The 21974-nt window shown below is 44.3% G+C and overlaps 1 protein-coding gene across 1 annotated transcript in view; it reads right to left on the bottom strand.

The window, feature by feature from the left end:
• Positions 1–6289: 6289 nt before the first annotated feature.
• MTF1 (metal regulatory transcription factor 1) overlaps positions 6290–21974 on the bottom strand; it is a 68945-nt gene continuing 53260 nt past the window's right edge. Inside the window, exons 8-10 of the mRNA XM_073615508.1 lie at positions 18192–18733; positions 16210–16273; positions 6290–7398 (exon numbers count right to left, since the gene is read on the bottom strand). Of these exons, the coding sequence (XP_073471609.1) occupies positions 7019–7398; positions 16210–16273; positions 18192–18733 (986 nt within the window). The 3' untranslated portion in view covers positions 6290–7018. The remainder of the gene's footprint in view (positions 7399–16209; positions 16274–18191; positions 18734–21974) is intronic.

Consider the following 21974-nt stretch of genomic DNA (forward strand, 5'->3'; position numbering starts at 1 on the left):
CTGCTTCAAGGTTCGATGTGTTGTGCATTCAGAGATGGTATTCTGCATACCTTGGTTGTAACGAGTGGTTATTGGAGTTACTGTAGCCTTTCTATCATCTCAAACCAGTCTGTCAATTCTCCTCTGACATCAACAAGGCATTTTCATCTACACAACTGCTACTCACTGGATATTTTCTCTTTTTCAGACCATTCTCTGTAAACCCTAGAGATGGTTGTGCGTGAAAATCCCAGTAGATCAACAGTTTTTGAAATACTCAGAACCCGCCGTCTGGCACCAACAACCATGCCTCGTTCAAAGTCACTTAAATCCCTATTCCGATGCTCAATTTGAACTTCAGCAAGTCGTCTTCACCACATCTAGATGCCTAAATGCATTGAGTTGCTGCCATGTGATTGGCTGATTAGCAATTTGTGTTACCAAGCAATTGAACAGGTGTATCTAAAAAAGTGGGCGGTGATTATATAACATGGATTAACCCCTTATAGTTTTTCTTTTTGTTTGTCCCTTTGGTTCGGTTATCCTTTCAAGCTAGCTGCCTTATTCCCATGAGCCATGAACCAATCACCACTATTCAAGACCCTCACGTGCCCACTACGTAAGGGACCTATGGTTAAGATATGTGTATTTCAGAGATAAAAAAAAGTGCCTCTGACGCTGGTTACTTTTCTGTATCCATCTCTGCCCACTCTGCCCCTACACCTGAAAATTTACATATGAGGCACGATCGGTCGATTTTCTGATCGTTAGTATGGCGTTTTTGACAGCTGATTCCTACTGTTTGGGTGAAAAAAACCATAGGTGCAAGCTAGAAAATGTTTACCATAGGTGAACACAACGTCTGATTTTTGTTTAAAGCGGTGTTCCACCTGGTTCTGTATTTATTAAAAGTCAGCAGCTACAAAAAGTTTAGCTGCTGACTTTTAATAAAGACTCATCTGTCCCACGGTCCAGCGATGCGGGCGCCCAAAGCCTCGCTTCTCTCCCCCGCTGTCCACGGCACCAGCATTACTACTGTGGGCCACCGGCTGTGACAATTCAACACAGTACATCACTTCCAAAGTTGTATTCTGTCATATGAGAATTTTAGTAAGTTGAGTGATGATATGTAAGTGATATACTGTTTTGAATTGTATTTTAATGTAGTCTTTCGTCTTCGAACATGCGTATTCTTGCTCTTCCAATTTTTTTCAGACAAAAACTGTACTACTTAAAGCAGAGTTCCACCCAAAAGTGGAACTTCCGCTTTAAGTACTTCTTACCCCCCTAACATGCCACATGCCTTCATTTCCGGCTAGCATGCAACAAAAAGCGGACGATCAATCATCACAATATTCTCATCGTGTGTACGAGGCTTAAGAAGCCCGAGAATGACAGCCCATCATCAGTAGCTGCCAGGTATCATTCTCAATCTGGGACAAAGGCCAAGAAGAAGCATCACTCTTCCTCTTCACCACGGTGCCCCCATCGCCCAAGGAAATACTTGCTGGGCCTGTGGAGCGCCCTTATGGCCAATGAGTTAGACTGCAGAAAATTTCAATTTATAGAAAGTGGGAGAGTCTGCAGGTAGCATCCCTCCTTAGGCAAGTGGTACAACACTACATATCAGAATTCCCCACTGTCTTCCCAGTGCAGGGACCCTCTCAATCTCCACACCATGAGGCAGATCAGCGGAATCTACCAGAGCCATCTTCAAATCCTTCCATTTCTCACATCTTGTCTTGGGTTCCTCACCAGAGTGAACTACTAGAGGCTGACAATGATTTTTCTTCATCAGATGAGGAATTAGAACATTTGAGTTTGTTTTACGCTTGTACAATCCTACATGCAGGAAGTCAAACAAGATGTTGGAGGGGATGGGGAGGAACCTCCAAAGAAGGCTAAGAGTTAGCTTCCTTCTCCAGAAGCTCAAATTTTACTTCCCTTTATGGAGAAAATAAAAGGTCTCATTAAATAGAAGCAGAAGTAGATGAAGCAGTACAGAAAGCAGTAGTAGATGTTGCCTCTTGGTCTTCACATCATACCTTACAGATAGATTATAGGATTGATCCAGATGTCCTGACAACCATGGAATTCGAATGATGAACAAAACAACAAAACTATCCAAGCTTCTATCAGCCATACAATAAAAAACCTTTATGCATCTACCCACCCTGGCAGCTAGCCATTTATCACAGGGATGCTGCCATGTAGGTGCCAGGAACATAGAAAATTATATAAAATACCTACCGTAATTTTTATTGCCTGGTGCCTCTTAGGGATAAACTGATACTAAGCATTTACTCGTGCAAATGCTCAGATACTTAAAACTGTTACCTTTGCAGAGCGGTTTGAGCCCATACAAAATGTATGGGCTCAAACTGCACTCACAAGAATCGCATGCAATTTGAACAGGAATGTAGTACATCCTGTCTGAATCACATGCCATTTCCTGCACTGCAGGCGAAGAGGTGAGAGGGGCACCGAGCCACCACAGTGTAGCAATGTTTATTTAATAAAACGGTTAAAATGAAACAGTATTGCACTCACAGACATCGCTGGTGGCAGGCATAAAACAAGCTCATGGGGACATGGGGAGGCCTCAGCTTCCTCAACTGAGCTACAGGAGGTTCCAAAAAAGAGGACCTAACAGTGATAGGGGTCTTATGTTTCCAGACTGGCAGACTGCTGGGATACCAGAAAAATGTCCTCAGAGCAACTAGGGTACTATGGCTGAGATCACCCATTAGAGCAGGAATGTGCTCTGTGCGGTTGATTTACTAAAACTGGAGAGTGCAAAATCTGGTGCAGCTCTGCATAGAAACAAATCAGCTTCCAGTTTTTTTTTTTTTCTTTTTGTCAAAGCATAATTGAACAAAGTGAAGAAGTGAATTGGCTACCATGCACAACTGCACCAGATTTTGCATTCTCCAGTTTTAGTAAATCAACCCCTGTGTGTCCAGGTATGCCTAAAGTGAACATATTCACAAACCTGGACAGCAGGTGCCAATAAGTTTCAGGCAGCCACAGGTAGGTGGTTAGTGAAATTTAAGAATGTGAAATATGAAAAATATATCACAGTGGGTTTTGAGTAATGCTGCGATTATATATAAACTTATATACAAACAGATACAATAATTAAAGGGTAGCACTGTGAGTAGTGTTGTGCTGGAGGTTTTTGCCTTAGTAACAGCAGCAAATTCTGGTTCTAGACTACTACTTTACATATACACTAGTAATTTGTTTGTTTATTATAATTCTTTGGGGTAGTGAAATTTGTCCAAAGATTCACGCGGTGCTTCAGGAGCAGCAGCAAGATGAGGTTTTCTTCAGGATAAATTGCAGAAAAGAACAAAGAACTCATGTATTCAGCACTCCAACCAATGAATATCAGCTCTTAATACCTCAGCCCCAACTCCCACCATGGTAAACCCATAATGGCAGGACATTGAAACATGACAACATGGTGCAGCTGGCAACACATTCAGGCAAAGGTCACTTATTAGTTATACTCTGCCCCCCCCCCCCCCCCCCCCCCCCCCCCCCCCCCCCCCCCACCCCCCCCCCCCCCAAAAAAAAGAGATCTGACAACCTGTGGAATGCAGGCCCCAACAACATGCTTGCTTAAATGCAGCAGCACATGGCCATTAGATAAAAGTTCACAAAGATCAACACTGACATTTCACCAAGAGTGAAATAAAATCTAGCTTTTTTTTAGAGAAAGGAATGAATGCTTTATTTGATTTCACTCTGGATGTGCTTACCATTGTAATTTTTTAGTACTATGACATGGTGGAATGAGCAGAAGGAGAGTTGGCTTTTTTTGTGTATGATAAAGGGTCATTATGCACCTCATTTTTTTTTATTTTTATGACCTGGATTTATCGTACATACAACTTCAAAAACTAGCAATGGGTAAATATGTAAACACTACAGGCGATTCTTTAAAACAAACTTAAAATGGTGGAATGAGAAGCAATATTTTCAGGATTTCCTCTGCAAAAATCCCACAAGAAGGAAACAATTTTGTCACCTCCTTTTTCCAGTGGCAGCAAAAGGCCCTATAGCAGAGGTGTCAACCCGCAGCCAAGAGAGTTCACAGCATGCGGCCCGGGCATGTCTAGAGGGATACAGCACAAGCATAAAAGGCACGGTGGCTGGCTGGGAGAACAAGCTAGGCACTGGCGTGTATGGAGAGATGCCTAGGGAAGCCATGTAAGCATAGCAGCTTGCAGAGAATCCAAGCACAGGCACGGTGAAGGTGAAGGGATGCCGGGGGCTGCCTTTTTTGTAATAGCACCAGCAGTAGTGAATACAGGGACTGCTGATAGCGACAGGCAAGTAAATGCTGCATGGCTGTATCTAAGGAAGTGTAGGGTGGGCTACACCCCCCCCTAGATTTTAGTTGCGCACTCCAGGGCCCCCACCCACAATCTTCGCACAGAGGGGGAACAACTGAAATCTGGGGGGGCGCAGCCAACCCTGCACCCTCCTAGATACAGCCATGTGGCTGTGTGTTGCCTGTTGCTTTTACTTTTATATCAAAAAAAAAATATATAAAAAAAAAAATGAAGTTTTATTACTCAGATAAGTACATTAGCTATATCAGTGATCGATTAACTTGTGATCTACCGGACTTTTTCTACTCATCAGCTATCCTGATTTTTTAGTTTATTTTATGTGTGGCCCAAGACAATTCCCTCTTCTTCCAATGTGGCCCAGGAAGGTCAAAAGGTTGGACACCCCTGCTTTATAGTAATTTGCCTAGATGGCAAATATTTCAGTTTCTATTAAAGTGGAACTTCACTCTCCCAATCAACATTGATTATTTGTAATCCTCATGCTGCTAGCATTATTAAATGGATAGGAAATAGATAGGAAAGTATATCATATTTGTTTTAGGGCTGGTTCACACCACAAAAACACCAGATTCGTTCCGGATGCGTTTCTGCATGCGCGTTTTTGATTAGCTTCCAGATGCATTCCAGGTGCTTATTTTTTTACTATACTAGGGTCTAGTGAGTTTCAGATGCATTTTACTGTGTTCCAGTACAGTTCAGTGCAGGAAAAATGGAGCATGTTCTACCTTTTTTTTCTGGAACTGAAAAGCCCTGGAACTGTATGCACTTGTGTGAACTATGTCATTGTAAACCATATAACCTACTTTCCATGTGTTTTTGATGCAGAACAAAACCACACTGGACTGCATGTGGTGTGAACTGGCCCTTAAACGTTTTTGTTTTCACATTTCTTCAGTTACTTCCTGGTTTCTTGCCTAGGAAAATTATGTCATACATCCCAGACGTCTTTAGGAGGGGAAGAGAGGAGCACATTCTCCTGCAAGCATGCTTGAGCTAAGGGCAGATGGATGCCAGGAAGTAAAGGTTACATGAATCATCTGCACTCAAAATGGCAACAGACAGAAATGCTAGGGGGTGTTTTTCAAAGTGATTTCTCAACAAATTAAAATCATAGAGACATGGGTGGATGGGGGAATTTGCTTTGAATATTAAAAATGAATTAAATTGTGTTTTTGGTTTGTGGTGCTGAGATGCAGTGAAGATCCGCTTTAAAGGTATGGCCACTTTGACATATGAATTCCTATAAATGTTATTAGTAACTTTTTCAAAAAATACTTATAATTTATTTGTTCTGGGGTACAGTGCTCCTTTAATGCAACACCACAATGTGAACATTTTATACTGGAGGCTCAATTCACACTGCTAAAAACTAGGGTTGCACCAATGCCGAGTATACCTATGCGGTGCAATATGAGCCCATACAAAGTGACTTCAGCCTGGGTTCACACACGAGCGCTGTGGGAAACTACATGGGATTCAGACAGAAATCGCACCATATGCCTTTTCAAACTGTATACCATCCTTTGCAGTGCAATTTCAAATCACACCACAAAAAGGTATCGGTACTTGGTTTTGGTGATTAATTGGCCGAATTGGTACTCATACTCACCGATGAAAAAATCCGGAATCAGTGCAACCCTACTAAAAACACTAGGATAAAGATTCTTTTTAAAAAAGTGAGTTATTTTTAGCATGACAATCAAATAATTTAACACAAAAGACTACTTGATAATGTCAAGGATTTTAATTATAGTCTTTTAGTATGTGTTCATTAAAAAGGTCATATGGAACATCCTTTTAGCATGTACTAGCAGCCAAGTTGTCACACGTCAACACTAGTTGTGGCCCAGCATCACACTAACTAAATGTACCTAACAGCACAGAAGCAGAATGCTGTACTATAGGCAGATGTAGATGGGATATAAATGGTTACCTTGGGGGGGGGGGGGGTCAAAAAATTAAAAAATTTGGGCCCCTAAATCTCTCTTATGTTTCAGTTACGCTGCAACTGAGCTGCTTACTATCCTAATCACTACTGCCTAAACGTGTGAAAATAAAACACTTATGTAAGATGTATAACATCTTTTAATTAGGTGTTAATTTGAATTATTTGTCAAAGACGGAGCAGTAGGAACAGAACATTAAGTAGAAATAAAAGAATACAAATGATTGCTTTAGACCATCTTACTCAAAGTATGTACATAAAACCAATAAAATAGATATGATCTCTTTATATCTTTGTCCCATCTTTCAATGTACTGTAACAGCGCCTCTGAATATCACAGAGGATAAAACAGTGTCCAGTGGCTTCTCTTTTAAGATACATATATATATATATTTTTATATATTTCCCTGCTACAATTCCAGGTTTCCAAACAAAGTGACTTATAGTGCAATCAAACTATAGGATAACGAATCTATTAGCTCAGTAAACCCTCGTCAGTGCTGGAAGGAAAATATATATATCCTCTCCTTCCACTGGGTGGGTTTTGCCCATGTGAAAAAAAAAAAAAAACACAATTAAAAAAAGGCTCTGTGCTGATCTACCAATTAATAAAAAGGATGGTATGCTGGGCTCCTGGTTGAGCTATTGGTGAGGGTGATCGGAGATGAATGCTGAGTGCTGAATGCCCCTTGTATGAAGAGGTTTAGGAAAATATCCCAAGACTGACCGATATCTACTTAGAAAACCCACTAAGGCTGATATCATCTCCTTGCAGTAAGGCGTCCCCAGGAACAAGGTTAGAGGAGTTTTCTGGGCTCTGAAGGGATAAGAAGTCTGAGATGTCTAAAGATGATGGTGTCCAAGGTTGTAAATCCGTGGGGTGCAAGTGTCCACTGTTGCCTTCGCAGGGTGATGAGGGAGTGGCTACAATGTCAGGAGGGGGTGGGTCAGTCTTTGGTTTGGGGACAGGGTCAATCTCTGAAGATGAACATCTTTTGGCCTTGGCAGCAGTCTCTTTTACAGAGTCTCTACAGGCACACTGACACTGGCAAGACTCCTCTTGTTTTATAATGATGACAGGCAGGCTCAAACCAATTTGCTGTACAGCATTGCCTGGAAATACAAACACAAATAATGTAATGAAAATGGTGGAAATATCCATTAAGTAGCCTTATTTTTGTAACAATTGTACTGTATAACCCATGGAGCACACAATTACTATGTAACAAAAAAGACAAATATTTTAAGATTTAGTATTATAACAAATCAATACCCAAACAATAACATCAGTAACCTAAATCATCAAAAGTGAGCCAGACTAAAAAATACACACTTCTGATAATTTAAAAACAATATCGTGGTAACTGCAAAAATTGTCATGGAGTTCCTGTGCAATCAAGTCAGTCACCTTATGAGAACTTTAACAAATATAACAAAGATACTAAAAAGGTATTTTTTTTGTCTTAAAATAAAAAAAAGATGTTATGCTAACCTGCTCTGTGCAACGACATTGCACAGAGTGGTCCCTTACCTCTTCTGCAGTCCCCCACCAGCGCTGTCCACTCCTTTCTCTGAGTGCTCCCTTCGCAAGCTGGGTGCTATGGGGGTACTCATGCTAGTGCACTCCTGAGCCAAGCTGTGAGTGTCAATAGATAAACACAGCACCGGTAAGCCACACTCTTGTTCCCTCCTCACAGGAGTTTGACTGACAGCAGAAGGAGCCCATGGCTCCTGGCCCTTAGTGTATAGGTAGTGTTTTGTTTTTTAACCTTAATGCAATTAAGGTTAAAAACTATTTTGAATTTAGAAACACTTTAAGGGGAATTGAACAGGGTGAAACAACACTGTTGCTTAGTGCCAAGATAAATAAGACATGGGGGTAAAGGAATATTAAACCTTACTCCACTCTAATCAATATGAAACAGTCCATATTTGGTGGGACCATAAATTAATGCCTGTTTAAAAAGCCGCTCCAGTACTGTACATGTTAAGGGATACTGTCAGACGTCTGGTATAACAGAATACTACTAACAGATCAGTCATGATTTTTATTGGGCATTGGTTTGTGCCACCCCTAACATCCCAACTGAAGTGTGACACTACTGTCACCACCCTTTACTTTTCCCCCTTCCTAGTGTATATGGACATGGGGTTGTGCCAAGTAGCGAGCCTCCTCACCCTGCTCACTGCAATCTGTCACTGGCATGTTATTACCATGTAAAGTGATCTGCAGCTGACAGTTGTGTCACCTGCCTAGTGCCAGCTATATTGGGTTATTGATTTCCCTTGCAGTCATACATGACCAGTTCAATTGATATTATATCCTACACAATGCTTAAACTCAACTGTGAATAAAGTCCTGTATCCATTTAAAGTTTTTAAAACCTATTCATTGTTATGCTGGTTAGTTAGTGCTTGTTATATCCTTTTACACTAGATCAGGAGCGCTCAACCTTTTAAAGTGCAAGGACCAATTAAGTGATTTGGTAACCGGTCGTGGGACACAAGGAACTATGGGGTTTTACCACCCCCAAATCACAAATATAAATGAGCCCTTACTGTCTTGATCCCCCTATCGGGCTAGTTTCACACTGATGCGCTGCAGTTTACCCGCACTGTGGTGCACTTTCTGAAATGCAGGAGTTTTGGTGCGCTTTCAAACCCATAGGATGTAATAACCCTCAGTGCAGCTACTCCACAAGAAAGCCATAGATGCACTGTGCTGCACCCTGTGGAACAGTGTGAAAGCAGCCTAAAACCCCTTTTTCATAAGTGCTAAAATGCCCAATGCAAAAGTGCAGTGTATGGGATGTTTAATACATTTACTTTTTCCTCTTCCAGCTTCAACTGGCATCGCCCTCCAGGCTGCTAGAAAGGTCTCAGGCGAAGCGCACTTGGTATCACTCTGCCTTGGACAGGACCTGGCACGACAAAGGAAGCATTGTCTTATGCAGCTCCTACTCCCTCTGTGGCCACCTGCTTCCTTCACTGCAGGCGTCGGCTCCTGCTTCCCTGGTTTGACATTGCAGACCACATCAGAGGGCTTGGGCCACGGGTTGAGCCCGCCTGCACTAGATGGTCTAGATCAACGTTTCTCAACCTTTCCAACACAGAGGAACCCTTGAAATAGCTTTCCGGTCTCAGGGAACCCCTGCTAAAACTTATCTGAGAGTCAGACATTGTTCATTGCTCAAGGAATCCCCAGCAATCTCTGGAGGAACCCTAGAGTTCCATGGAACCCTGGTTGAGAAACCCTGGTCTAGATACACTAGAGCAGGGGTAGGTAAACCTTTGAGCACAGTGTGCTGAAAATATGATTTTTTAAAACAGCTTACCTGTAAAATCCTTTTCTTTCGAAGGACATCATGGGACACAGAGCCACAGTAATTACTGATGGGTTATATAGGGTATCACTGGTGATTGGACACTGGCACACCCTATTAGGAAGTTCAACCCCCTATATAATCCCTCCCCTTGCAGGAATACCTCAGTTTTGTAGCCAAGCAATATAGTGTATTAGAAGAGGGGCAGGACCTCTGTGTCCCGTGATGTCCATCGAAAGAAAAGGATTTTACAGGTAAGCTGTTTTTAAAAATCCTATTTTCTTTCTCGAACATCACGGGACACAGAGCCACAGTAATTACTGATGGGATGTCCCAGAGCAATGCTACCTGAGGGGGGGGAACCACGACCAAGCAGGGTGCAATCAGACCTGAGGACCCTGTACCGCTGCCTGCAGCAAACTACGCCCAAAGGCGATATCCTCATGCCTTCTCACATCCACCTGATAGAATCTGGTGAATGTATGAACTGAAGACCAGGTTGCGGCCTTGCAGATTTGAGCCATAGAGGCCCGGTGATGCACTGCCCAAGAAGCACCAATAGCCCTTGTGGAATGTGCCCTGATCTGAAACGGAGGAATCTTCTGTTTCAAACCGTAAGCTTGAATGATCAATTGTCGAATCCATTTAGAAATGGTAGCTTTTGACGCTGCCTGTCCTCTATTGGGACCCTCTGGCAGCACAAACAAAACATCCGTCTTGCGGATCTGAGCAGTTGCCCCGAGATAGGCCTTAACTGCTCTTACTACATCCAACGAATGTAGAGATCTCTCTTCCGGAGAACAGGGATCTGGAAAAAAGGAAGGCAGAACAATGTCTTGGTTTAAATGAAAATCAGAAACCACCTTCGGTAAAAAACTAGGATGAGGGCGTAGTACCACTCTATCCTTGTGTATAATCAAATAAGGCTCCTTACAGGAAAGGGCTGCTAATTCTGAAACTCTTCTAGCAGAAGAGATGGCCACCAGAAAAATTAACTTCCTTGTCAACAAGACCAAAGGAATCTGACTTATTGGTTCAAAAGGCTGTTTCTGTAACACAGCCAGGACCAAGTCCCAGGGGTTTAGGGGCGCTTTAATCGGAGGATTAAGACGCATCACCAACTGCGTAAAGCTTCGGACCAAAGAATGCAAAGCAAGTGGCCGCTGAAATAATACTGATAAAGCAGAGACCTGGCCCTTGATGGTACTCAAGGCCAGCTTCATCTCTAATCCTAATTGTAGAAAATCAAGAACTACCTATGACATATTTCCTGGGATGCCAACCTCTGGATTCACACCAGGATACATAAGCTTTCCAGACTCTATGATAAATCCTGGAAGCTGGCTTCCTTGCATTAATCAAGATATATATGACAGGACCTGAGAGCCCACAACTCTTCAGAATGTGGGTCTTAATAGCCAAACCGTCAAATTTAGCGTTTGTAAGGCAGGATGGAACACTGGACCTTGAGATAACAGGTCTGGGCGTACCGGTAGGGTCCACGGGGAACCCACCGTCATCCTTACTATTTCTGCATACCAAGTCCTTCTGGGCCAAGCGGGGGCCACCAGAAGTACCGACTTCCTTTCCTGCCTGATCCTGCGAAGGAGTCGTGGTAGTAGCAGAATAGGCGGGAATGCGTAAATCAGTGAGAACTGATGCCACGGAATCACCAACGCATCCGTCCCGCATGCAAGAGGATCTTTTGTCCTTGCCACAAATCTGTCTATCTTTTTGTTGAATCGGGATGCAAAGAGATCTACATCTGGAACCCCCCATCTTTGGCATATGGCCCAAAAGACGTCGGGATGCAGAGACCATTCCCCTGGTAGTAACTGCTGGCAACTTAGATAGTCTGCCTGCCAGTTCTCTATTCCCGGGATGAAAACTGCTGATATGCATGGCACATGCATCTCTGCCTAGACTAAGATTTGGTTCACCTCCTTTTGAGCAGCTCGGCTCCGGGTGCCTCCCTGATGCTGTGGCATTGTCGGACTGGATCCTGACCGGACAACCCTGTAGCCTGATAGTCCAGGCTTTTAGGGCTAGATATATCACTCGGATCTCCAGAATGTTGATGGGTAAGGTCCTCTCGGTCTTGGACCATATCCCCTGAACCGCAGGCTGTTCCAGAACTGCTCCCCAACCTGACAGACTGGCATCTGTTGTTACCACCGTCCAGGTAACCGGAAGAAAGGATTTCCCCTTCTGCAGGTTTTCGGGTATGAGCCACCAATTGAGGCTCTGAAGCACCGCATGCGACAGGTGCATCGGAAAGTCTAATGCCTGAACCTTCTTGATCCAGGTCGACAGAATACTGTGGTGCAGCATTCTTGAATGAAACTGGGCATAGGGAACTGCTTCGAATGAAGCCACCATCTTCCCTAGTAGCCTCATACAAAGGCGGACAGAGGGACCCTTCTTGGTCCTGACTGCCAGAATCAGCTCTCTTAAAGCTGCGATCTTTGCCTGGGGTAGAAATATTTTCTCCTGGCTTGTATCTATAATCAGACCTAAATACTCCAGTCTTCTTACTGGTTTTAGGAAAGACTTTTTTAGGTTGAGGATCCAACCCAGGTGTTCTAGATACCTGACTGTGGTCCTCAAGTTTCCATTCAAAGAGGCTACCGACCGGTCTATCAAGAGCAGGTCGTCTAGGTATGCTATGACAGCTATACCCTGAGCCCTTAATCTAGCCAGAGGAGGAGCCAAGATCTTTGTGAACACTCGAGGTGCAGTGGCTATCCCGAAAGGCAGAGCCACAAACTGGAAATGGCGCCCTCCTACCTCGAAGCGCAGACACTTCTGATGAGCAGGAAAAATGGGCACATGCAGATATGCATCTCTGATGTCTATCAATGCCAGAAATTCTCCTCCCTGCAGGGTGGGAACTACTGTCCGAATTGATTCCATGCGGAAGGATTGAATCCTTAGGAATCGGTTCAGATCCCTTAAATCCAGAATGGGTCTGACATCCCCATTTGGCTTTTGGACCGTAAAAAGGTTGGAATAGAAGCCCAATCCCTGGTCCTTTGCGGGAACTATCATAATGACCTCCTGCGACAAAAGTCGCTCTAACGCTAGAAGGAGCGACTGCTTCTTCTCTGGGTCTCTGGGGACACTTGATCTGGGGAACCGAGGAGAGGGAAATTCCTGAAACTCCAGCTTGTACCCTAAGGTTACCGGGAGATTACCCATCTGTCCTGGAAATCCTCCTGCCAGAGCCCTGAGAACTGTCGCAGTCTTCCCCCCACTCGAGTGAGTGGGGACGCCCCCTCATGCAGAGGTCTTACTGTTTTGCCTATTAGGCTTCTTCCCCCAGGACTTCTTTTGTCCCTGGGGTTGACTCTTGTCTCTGGACCCAGATGGAGGTGGCCATCGAGACTGCCTGGAGGCTGAAGACCCCGGCGCTGGGGAAAGAGTCCGTTTGAAAGAGGGACGCTTACTCTTCTTTTTGACAGGTAAGAGAGTGCTTTTCCCACAAGAGATTCTCTTGATATAGTTATCCAAGTTATCTCCAAACAACCTAGCACCACGAAATGGAAACCCAGCCAGCAGCTTCTTACATGGTGCTTCGGCTGACCAATTTTTCAACCATAGGATTCTACGTATATGCACCAACCCCAGTGAAAGACGGGAGGTTTGCACGATAGAATCTCTAATGGCGTCAACCACAAAGCATAAGGCCGCTGGAAGGTTAGCAAACCCCTGGGCCTGCTGTTCAGGTAATACTTTGATGACCTGCTTAACATGGTCTCTTAAGTATTGACAGACTCCAATCGCTGCTATTGCAGGTTGAGCCTCTGAACCTGCTAAAGGAAAAAACATCCTTCAATAGGGATTCCATCTTTTTATCTACAGGATCCCTGAGCATCTGAGCATTGTCTACAGGACAAGTCAGACTATTATTTACGGAGGAAATGGCGGCATCAATGGCCGGTATTCCCCACATTTTAATAAACTTTTCTTCCATCGCATAAAGTGTTGAAAACTTTCTCGGCGGAAAAAAAAAAAGTTTGTCTGGGTGATCCCACTCAGAATAAATGAACTTTTCAAGTAAATTATGAACAGGAAAAGCCTGTACTGCTTGGAAAGGTGACCCCAAAGCAGAATAGGATTCTTTAGCAGTTTCAGGTACGGGCAACTTAAATGTGGAGCGGACCAATCCAGTAAGGATCTGCACTAAGACTTTCTCCTCTTGGGAAGTCGCAGAGGGCCCCTCTCCACCTGATTCCTCCGAAGAGGAATCATCCGTCCCATCCCGATCCTCTGAAAGGGATTCATCTCCTTTATCCCAGAACTCCTTTTCCTGAGGGTCTTGGGGAACAGAGGAAGGCCTAGTGCGTTTTCTTCTACTGAGTGAAGACGTAATCACGGCCATTAATCTTTCCTCTAGACCATTAATGGTTGAGGAAAAAACCTCTTGTGTAATGTATACAGGGGCTGAAGTGCCAGAAGCAGGTGTAGCTCCTGACCCCAACGGCTCTCCCTGGCTAGCCGTCCCTGGCCCATCAGGGGGGGAGGATGCTGCTGACAGGGGGCCCTCAGAACCTGAACGAGATCCCCTAGTGTCTCTGGTTCTAGGGGTGCTTGAACCTCTTCTACCCATAGTGCAAAGCAACAAGGTGTGAGGTATACAAATGAACACTGACTGCTGAGCGATGTAGTCTGGCTAAAAGCCTTGCTACCCAATGCTCAGTCTGGTGTTACTTCAGTAAATGCTGCCTAGGAGAATGCCTGTGTCCCACCTTACATGCGATCGTCAGCTCTGTGTCTCTCCAAAGGCTGTGTGCACCTGTACAGAGTGCCTTAATAGCCTGCAGCTGGCCTGAGTGGGAGTCTAAGCACCTGTGCTGACGTCCCGCCCCCCCCTCTACCCCCCCCCCTCAAATTAAAAAAAAAAAAACGAGCGCTTTCCGCGCTGGCCGACTCTCCTGTAATACTATGGAGGAAGGCTGGGGGAGGGGGAGGAGGGAGAGAAGCTGGTAGTGAAGACCTGCCTAAACGGCAATGGTCGGAAATGGCAGCCGAGGCAGCGGTGCCCGAGCGGTATAACCACCTTCTAGACCCCTGTGGCCTCTCTCTAGCCTGGGGGGAACATTCAAACATGAGAAATCCCCCCATCCATCCTACCTTTGCAGCCGGCCTGAGACGCTGTGAGACGCTGTGCAGCATAAACACTGAGACAGACAATCCAGCATGTGAAGGTTTGTGCTCTTGGCAGCCCCCGGTGGTCACAATAGGCATAGCATGCATTTACCTTAAAGGAGAAACCTACTAGAATTAGAAAATTCTGTGGAATCTCCTCTTACCTTATCCAGCCGCAGGGTTCAGTTTACACAGACCCAATCTTCACCTTTCATGGTGGGCTCCGTTTGAAAAAACCGTCAGAGACTGGGGCCCCCTACAAATAGGGGGATCCTGCAGTTCTGGGCCCGTAAAGCACCCGGCTAGAAATTAGGCTAGAGAACCACTTTCTAATATGCGGGGTCCAGCTCTCTAAAAAGAGAAGCATTACAGGTAAAACCTTGTTTCTTCGGACACGAGGCCCGGGTACCATCCAATTCGGCCTAGAAAGGACACTTTGAATGGATCCGGTCTGCCTGGCTTGCCCCAGTATAGGATATAGGATATTCCCTTTGGAGCTCAGCACAGGACATCTTTACACGTCCATCACCTAAGACACTGGCGTAAAAACTGAGGTATCCCTGCAAGGGGAGGGATTATATAGGGGGTTGAACTTCCTGATAGGGTGTGCCAGTGTCCAATCACCAGTGATACCCTATATAACCCATCAGTAATTACTGTGGCTCTGTGTCCCGTGATGTTCGAGAAAGAAAAAGGTTTTCAAAGAAATTGAGCGTGCCAATTTTATAACAAAAAATTGTTAACTTCACACACTCAATCACGAAAATGATTTTTTATAAAGTAAATGCTGTAAACCACTTGACTAATAGTGACTAATTAACATCCTGCACTCTCATGCCTTAGACCAGCCCCAGTTCCTGTACCTCCAGTCCTCAGATCAGCCCCAATTCCTGCACCTTCACACCTCAGATCACTGTACCCCCTGCAAATCTGTTCCCCCACTGTACCCCACTGCTCATCTGTCCCCTCACTGTACTACCCTGCACATTTGCCCCACCTCTGTACCCCCTGCTCATCTGTCCCACCACTGTAACCCTTTGCACATCTGCCACACCACTGTACCACCCTGCTCTTCTGTCCCACCACTTTAACCCCCCTGCTCACCCACATGGTGCGGCATGGGGAATTGTGAGATTAGATCGTGAGATTGGAATGCATTAGCGCCTTTCTGACACTTCCCTGCACTGCTCTGCTGTTGGGAAGGGAATCGAGTGGCAGCAAAAGGGGCTTTGTGTGCCGCTCGGGGCACCGGTGCCGGGCGTTGCCTACCCCTGCACTAGAGTGTACTGCAATCATCCATAGTCACAGACACAGTATATTCAGCTAGAAGTAGATGCTGTTACAATTCAGTTTAGTAAAAAGAATATACCATGTATTCTTAGCAACACAGAGTAAGATGCAAAACTAAAGTAATGCAACAACAAACAACATATAACAGAAAAAAACAACGTACCCCCTGTGCCTGTCAATGGGACCGTAGTAGTGAAGTACACCTTCTCCACCTTTGAAGTTTGCTGCTGTAAATGAGAATAAATACATTTTAATTTAGGCAGACAATTTATATAAGAGGGAATTCAAGTATATTTTTAGACAGGTGATAAACCTTGGTAATGTTTTAAAGAGCAAGTTCGCCTTCCAAAAACATGTCTGCCAGCATCTCACCTTAGTTTGAAAGTGTGCAATAGTCAGTTCAATCTTGTGGTGAGCTGTATTTTGCAGGACAGCTGGAAATATGGCTCACCCATAGGAACTAGTGTGGCTGCAGTGCTCATGCACACTAAGAAGTGAGGACTGTTTAAAAGAAAGGCTTGTGGCACTAGGCAGGGATAGTGAGGACGGCTGGACCAGGGATTAAAGTAAATATTTAATTGAGCAGGCTGCAGTCAGGGGAGGGGAATTTATTAAAGGACAAGATCTTGTCAAAATCATCCAGTTTATATACACTGCTAGTAAGAAAATAAAAGCACAGTTTCAAGTATCTGATCAGGCTGCCGGAAGGAGTTTAACTGCAGGGCATGCGAGCAATGCAATCGCCGCACATTACATAAAACATTCTGAGGCATCCAAAACGTTCTTCAGTTGCATAAAAACAAGCCTTGGAAATGTGCCGGCTACAGGCTGGGCTTTGCTCACCTAGATTAACAGAGCATAACCTGGGTGACACCACTCCAACCCCACCCTGTACAGGGTGATAGGTTTATGACTCCACCCTACCATTACTACATGAATCATTTCCCATGCCATAAGATACTGTATTCCATAATCAGCCATCTACGATATCACTCACAATTCTTTTCCAATACATTTTATTTTAATGATTTTAGTATATAGTCTAAAATATTTAGCGGAATTATGCAGTATAATACCACCCCATCTAAAAAAAGAACAGAACATTTTACAACTTGCCCAACTGCCACCCTTTTTCTGTGGACCCCAAAAGATTGAATGGCTCAAAATTTGCCACCACTTAGGCCAGGTTCAAACCTATACACGTGCAGTTGATGCATTTTCAATGCCCATTTTCCAGTGCATTTTTTCTTGAGTGTTTTTATCGTGTTTTTCATGTGTTTGGAGTCTTGCGTTTATGTTGCTAGGAGGAGGCGTCTGTTGTCATGTGGGAAAATGCATCAAAAACACATGTACATGCATTTTTCCGGGGATTCCATTGAAGTCTATGGTGCCAAAAAGGGCTGTGCTGTGTGTAAAAAAAGTCCCTGCACCTTTCCAACTGGAAACTGCGCATAGATGTGAAAATGATCCATAGGAACTAATGTTAAATGTAGTTCATTTCTGCAAATGCACTAAAAAGCACATAGGTATGAACCTAGCCTTAATTAACTTTTTCACAGAGCTGATTAAAACAGAAAAACATCAAATAACTAGACAGTCATGAGACTGCCGCTAACGTTGCTTCAATCGGAGCCTCTCCCATCCTGCAGAATTCCCTACCCCAATCTGTTCGACTATCTCCTACTCTATCCATATTTAGGCGATCCCTGAAAAACCTTCTTTTCAGAGAACAACTGTACTTTTATTTTCTCCATCAGCTCATCCACCCCAATTATTACCTTTTGTATTACGTAAACCTCCCTCTTAGATTGTAAGCTGTAACGAGCAGGGCCCCCCGACTCCTCCTCTATTCAATTGTATTGTAACTGTACTGTTTGCCCTAATGTTGTAAAGTGTTGCACAAACTGTTGGCGCTATATAAATCCTGTATAATAATAATAATGTGCAAGGAATTATGATGGCTATGGAAGGGAAGGGAAAAGGGATATAGGACGTGCAAGGAGGGGGCCACATTGCAATTAAATAATTTATGGAAAGAAATAACATTGCAAGTAAAATTCAAATTCTTGATGTGCGTTTATCTGCAATCCTTTAAGTTAGTGACAGGGTCTCTTTACACTGCAAGATAGAAAGCTCTTTACTTACAGACTGATCAGGATTCGTTGTGGTCCCGTTTAAAAGCCACTGCAGATTTTGCTCATTCATAACTAAACTAGGTTGCAGCAAGCCTGTACTAGGAGTCTGTGTTATGGTTATTGCAGGGTTGCTGCTCAACACATTGCTGGTATTGGAAACTGCAGCCTGCACCAGTGTTGGTAGAACGGTATCTGAAGAGGTTCCCACAGGCAAAGTAGGGCCAGCAACCACAGTCAAGCTTTCCGCTAAAGATTGTGAGGTCTGTTGGGTTATGAAGTTGTCCTGGGTGGAGATTTGGCCCCCGTTACGGATAGGCACTTTTAGGGGCTGGGAAACTGTACAAGACACAGATCTTGTTGATGGAGTCCCACATCCAATGGTTCCGTGTGGCAAAGACATGGAAGTTGTGCTGGGAGTAGTAGGTAAAGGATCCTCTGACACAGCTGGAGGATTCACAATAGGGGCGACCAGAGATGGTGGAGGTTCAGTAGCACTGTTCTCTCCTGGGTCTAAAGCCTGCGAGTCTGAAGTCCAGGTTTTTAACAGTACTTCTAGGGAAGAGAGGTACACAAAATAGTATAATGTAATACTACTATCAATATTGTTCATATAACAAAAACAACAATTATGTTGAGCCATTACAGCTATAAATGCACAAAACGATTATAAGATAATCAGTACATATAAAGGGTGCTCTTAGCCTGATACATTTTTGCACCAGTATGAAAAATAGCCCAATGAGGACTACACCGGGACAGTATGCAGATATAAAGTCAGCATTTCCTCACAGTTCCTGTTGTACTGACATTGCCACAACAAAATTGACATCATGTCAGGTGGCCTGATCACCAAACATATGGGACAAGCTTTGCAAAAAATTTAGGACCCACATTCGTCCAGATTTTACTTACCCAGCATGCTGTCCAAAACACATAGGAAAATAGCAGAAGCCAAGATATTTGAGGACCTTTTATTGCCTTTACAAAGTTCTCAGTATCTTGGAGGCCAGTAGAAGCAGAACATAAAATTAAAAAAAAAAAAAAAATCGAATTTTTGTGTTACTAGAAAAATCTGTTTCCTTGAACAGTGTTTTATAAACTTTTTTTCAGTCAAGGCACCCTTTAGAATTGCGCACAATCCCAGGTCACACCAGTTTGAGGACTCGATCACACCAGGAGGCAGTGGCTGCAGGCGTTGTTTTTTTTGTGGGGTGGTGGCAAACAGACCCCCCCCCCGCACATCAACCGTCCCACTCGCTGTCTGCCGGTCCATCCGGTACTTACCCCATCTAGGTGGCAGGCATCGGGCAGCGACTCCTGTGTCCTCTCCTCGCTTCCACTGTGCATCTCCTCCCCTCCTCCTAGGCTACCAATAAGATCACCTGTCCTTTCAGCCAGGTGACGGGCCTCCCTGATTGGCCGGGAGGATTAGTGTTAAAATAGCGAATATTCATTCGCTATTGTAACACACCTGGGGGGCTCGGTTCGCATTCTCTGCGCCCTGAGCCCACCCTATTTTGAAGCCTATTAGAGCCTCTGGCTTGTAATCAGGTGCTTCAAACCGAGGGATAGGAGTCACACCTAGTGGGGTCCAAATGTGGTTTTAATAGACGGACAATGAGTGCCTCTCAGGGGATGGGAGGACCCTATCCTCCAGAGTTTAACAAAAGTTTTAAGGGGGTGTGGACTAAAGAGGGGATTTAAATTTGACATAGCATTCGGCTTGAAAGCCACCCAAACTAGGTGTTTTATGGGAAGGCAATTGCGATATGGCAAATTCAATTTCATCAGTAGATATGGGGCTAAACATGCTTGCGGGGGTAAGGAAGGGAAGGAGACAGTCCCCAAGTAATCACAAAGTTGTTCATCAGCATATTGTACCATAGAGTTGTACAGGGAGGAATAAAAGGGGCCTGAAGGCATCCAGAACCCTGTGAGGGGAGGTGCTTAAAGTACCCGTGGAAGTCAGAATTCAGAGAAAGTGGGGGCATAATCTGTTAGGGCCAAATATGCCAGGAGATGGCCCGCTTGTTGCCCTACTCGAATATTTGCATTTTCTTTTTGGTTAGATCCAAAAGGTGAAGTTCAAATGCTCTATGTTTGTGGAGCCAATCAGTGTGGGTGTCAGGGATCAGTAGTGTACTGATGTCTGGAGCATAGCTGACTCAAGCTCTTCGGTAAGTGAACCATTATTTTTACGCAAAATGCCTGTAACAGACATAAGGGTACCACATGAGGGCGCTTTATAAGCCTCCAATTCTGAGGAAGGAGAGACAGTACCGGTACTGAGGTGCCAGAAGTCCGCTATGGCCTTAGTACAGGCCCCCATTACCGCTTGGTCTTCTAGCCATTGAGAATGCAAGCGCCACAGTCCCATACCCATAGGGGGAAGGACATAACGTTCCAGAGCAAGAGGAGCATGGTTGGAGATGCCCCTGAGTAGGATTGTGGCGCTAGATATCAAAGGAAGTCAATTCTAGACATGGTATTGAAAGTACCGTATCTGAGTGACTGGAGAATTGGCAAGTATCTGGATGCCTTCCATCTCTATACATCAGTGAGATAAAAACTTTGTAACCAGTCTCAGAGTGATTGCTGTACTCTACCAATCCCTCCTAAATGGTCTCTGGTTGGGTCAGGCACTGCATTAAAATTGCCTTTAAAAAGGAGTGGACCGCTTGGTGATTCAAATGCCAGGAGCGAGTTTATGCAAGAGGCCAGGAGAAAAGGGAAGCTGAAGATACAAATTCACCAGGGTCAATTTGTACATAGCAATCTGCAAAGTAAACATAAAGTATCTCTCAGCAGGGTCAGTTTTAACAGAAAGGACATCCTTAGAAAGCGATTTAGCTAATAGAATACAGGCACCCGTGGAGCAGGAGGTATGTGTGGCATGAAAGGACTTTGCAATTCAATGCTTTTTAAGTGCCAAGAGTTTGTAACCCGTTAAATGGGCGTTTTGGGAAAAAATAATATGCGGTTTATATTTTATTATCGATTAGTTGGCCAGCCGATTGGTTGGCCTTCATACAGGATGCATTATTTGTTTACATGTCAGTGTGAACAATGTACTGAGCTGTATGCATGCTATACTCTATATACTTGTCAGTATACACAATGCAGCATATATACAGCTCAGTACATTGTTCACATGTCAGTATACACAGTGCAACACACATACAGTAAAGTACATCATTCATACATGTCAGTATACACAGTGCAACACACATACAGCCCAGTACACGGTCCATACATGTCTGTATACACAGTGCAACACACATACAACCCAGTACACTGTCCATACATGTCTGTATACACAATGTAACACACATACAGCCCAGTACACCGTCCATACATGTCTGTATACACAGTGCAACACACATACAACCCAGTACACTGTCCATACATGTCTGTATACACAATGTAACACACATACAGCCCAGTACACCGTCCATACATGTCTGTATACACAGTGCAACATACATACAGCCCAGTACACCATCCATACATGTCAGTATACACAGTGCAACGTGCTGCTTCTCTCTTTCTTCTCACAGGACTCAGATGTAGTCAATCACAGCCAGTGAGGAGGGAGCAGGGGGAAGGGCCAAGTACACAGTACAGATAAGGATCAAGCCCGTATCGGTGTCCTTATAGCAAGTGGCTTCCTATTGGGGCACTCTGAAAAACGGAGGAGCCAAAAGTGCTGGCAGGGGATCCCAGAAGAGAAGGACTGGGGATGCTCTGTGCAAAACCACTGTACAGAGCAGGTTAGTATATGTTTATTTTTTTT

Source organism: Aquarana catesbeiana, linkage group LG02, assembly GCF_042186555.1.
Source record: "Aquarana catesbeiana isolate 2022-GZ linkage group LG02, ASM4218655v1, whole genome shotgun sequence".
NCBI classification, from domain to species: Eukaryota; Metazoa; Chordata; class Amphibia; order Anura; family Ranidae; genus Aquarana; species Aquarana catesbeiana.